This window comes from Perca flavescens, chromosome 8 (assembly GCF_004354835.1).
Source record: "Perca flavescens isolate YP-PL-M2 chromosome 8, PFLA_1.0, whole genome shotgun sequence".
NCBI lineage: Eukaryota > Metazoa > Chordata > Actinopteri > Perciformes > Percidae > Perca > Perca flavescens.
In genome coordinates, this window is record NC_041338.1 from 36,903,374 (window position 1) to 36,906,129 (window position 2,756).

Sequence of the window (2,756 nt, forward strand, 5' to 3'; positions counted from 1 at the left end):
AAGTCACAATGAATCATGTACATGTTTCATGTCTGTGTGTTCACATTTCACTGACTTATGAATCTGAGAAATTGCCATTTTAACTTTAATTGACCTCCTGCAGTGTCTTTGCCTCCCCTTTTTACCCTCTGGATGAATTGGACTATGATCTCTTTCTCTACTAAGAATCTAAAGAAATTATATGTAAACATTTATGGCATGAAAAGAAAATTAATCTTTTTTTCAATATATCATTTTTGTTCTACTTATTGGCTGACAGGAGAGATGATCAAAGGGGAAGAATTTTTACCACCATACTTAGGACTGGGACTGAAGAATGGGTAGAGTTTCTCATTGAAGGAGCAGCCAGTAAAGGAGTAGATAAGAGCTGCAGCATCAACGTCATAAAAGTAGACCAGACCCTCCTCATAATCCACAAACACCCCCACCTTCTGAGGCCGAGACTTCAGAGAGAGAAGGACTGCAGGGTCATCAAGAGCTTTGTACTCTTTCTCATTCCTCAACCATATCGTCCAGTAACCATCCTGAGGCCTCAGTGTGATTTTTCCCTTCCTGTTGATCGACTCTCTGACCACTCCTAAATCCCACTCAGTCTTCCCTTTAACCAGAACCTCGTAATAAAATCTTCCTGAGGAGAAACTCTGCTTTGCTAAGACAACAACACAATTATCAAATCTCTCTGGGTTGTCCGGGAGATTCTTCCTCACATCACTAAATTTAACTTGTTTTCCATCATCAGACAGGATGAGCCAGGGATTAGCTGTATCAGGATCAAGAGTCACATCCACGGCATACTGCTGGACCCTCTTCAGATCAGACTCAGGGAGCAGTTTCATGATCTGTTTACTGAGTTTATCCTGCTGAGCCACATAGAGTTGCTCCACCTCAGTGCTTCTCTTCTTCAGCTCAGAGATTTCCTGTTTCAGCTCTCTGACGAAACCTTCAGCCAGTTTCTCTGTCCTTCTTGTCTTCTCTTTGATCGTTTCGATGAGCTCAGCCTGGCTTCTCTCAACAGACTCCTTCACAGCAGTTGAGATCTGTCTGTTTGTTTCTTCCTTACTGAGCTCCATCGAGTGTTTGATCTCCTGGATCATCTGCAGAATTTCAGCCTGTGTCTTGGACAGCTCGATCTTCTTAGCTTCATATTCTTCTTTCAGAAGAAAATCATGTTTCTTTTGTTCTGAAACCATCCAGGAAATGAAGACACACATCAGACACGCCAGGAAGAACATCCAGGTTTTCCTCTTGAGTCCTAAGTAGACGTCACGGGGAACTTCTTTTGCTTTCTGTTGAGCTGACTGTCTGAACTTAGCAGTCATCTCAGAGATCAAATTATTGACCTGCACCGCAGGTTTCGTCTTGAAACCTTTTCTACAGGTAGGACACTGACACGGGACATAACTATCCCAGTGATCAGTGATGCAGGTTTTACAGAAGTTGTGTCCACATGGTATGGTGACTGGATCATTAAACACATTCAGACAGATGGAGCAGAGAAACTGATCTTTAGTCAGCAGACTGCTGGCAGCAGGCATATCGACACTCTGAGGACAAAAAGTCAAAGTGTATGTTACACTTTAAACTTAATTTCGCGACTGTCTTTATGAATATAAGTAGAGCTGAATCTTTGTGTCAACGCTAGTTGTTATATTCAGTGAATATGATCATCTGTACTCACCAGTGTCGGTTAGAGAAAATCTTGAAGAACCCTGTTTAATTTCCTTAACAGAGAAAAGAAAAACTGGTCTTGACTGCAGCTCGGCTGAAGGCAAATGTTCAGTTTTATCTGATAATATACACTAAAGCTTTCCTCCTTCTTGCTCCGCCTCTTGTACAGTACTCGTACCTTTGTACTGTTATCATCAACATAACTTCTGGTAAAAGATTAATTTAATCCCATGGAACATACCATTACAAAGGAAGTCAGTGAAAGATATGGGAAAATGTATTGTATCTTTAGTGCCTTTTATGACCCAACAATGATCCAAAGTTCAGCTCACCAGACACATTGACAATCTGAGTCACAGTTTAGTCATGTTGCACTTTAGTTAGGCGTTCCAAACCTGAGGGGACTGGGAGCCAGCGAATGCAAGGCAATGTGGCTCTCAGTACCAGGGGTGCTGGGAACTCAGCTGACATTGGTCACTAGACTTATTTCTCAAAATCGCGAAATGAGTAAAACCTACTTTTTTCTACCTCCTGTGGTTTTCACCCAATCTGCCTGAAACATTGCATAAATATCTTCAGATGGGTTCAGTTCAGAATTGCGCAAATTACGAATGAACAAATTTCTGTAGATAGCGACCAAAACAAGAACTTTTGCATATCTCATACAAAGTAAATGCTATCAGCGCAAAACTTAAGTTTCTTGGTTGCCATGACCCTCTGAGGCTCTGGACTAAATTTGGCGAATATCAGCCACTTGGCGGCGCTACAAATATGAAAAGCTTATATCTCATGAAGGGTTCATGCGATTTTATACAAAATTTGAAGGTATTATACAGGATCACCCCTGAGGCAACACCTACAATGGTGCACTTATTCAACAAAGTGGGCATGGTCTAATGGACCCACTTTTGTGAACGACTTTACCGGGTAGATGTACAATGCTTAATCCACCTCACATACCAAAAATTATAGAAGTGGATCACCAGGTGCATTATAATTAAGGCAGATGCGTTTTGGACTATAACTCCCACATTACACATCAAACATTTGAATCTTACATCCACGCGTTCCTTGAATGAAGCTGAATC

The 2,756-nt window shown here is 41.4% G+C and overlaps 1 protein-coding gene across 1 annotated transcript; it reads right to left on the reverse strand.

The window, feature by feature from the left end:
- Nucleotides 1-245: 245 nt before the first annotated feature.
- On the reverse strand, nucleotides 246-1,535 carry LOC114560125 (E3 ubiquitin-protein ligase TRIM21-like). The gene has a single exon (XM_028585275.1). The coding sequence runs from the start codon at nucleotides 1,533-1,535 to the stop codon at nucleotides 246-248; it is 1,290 nt and encodes a 429-aa protein (XP_028441076.1).
- Between the last annotated feature and the right edge of the window lie 1,221 nt (nucleotides 1,536-2,756).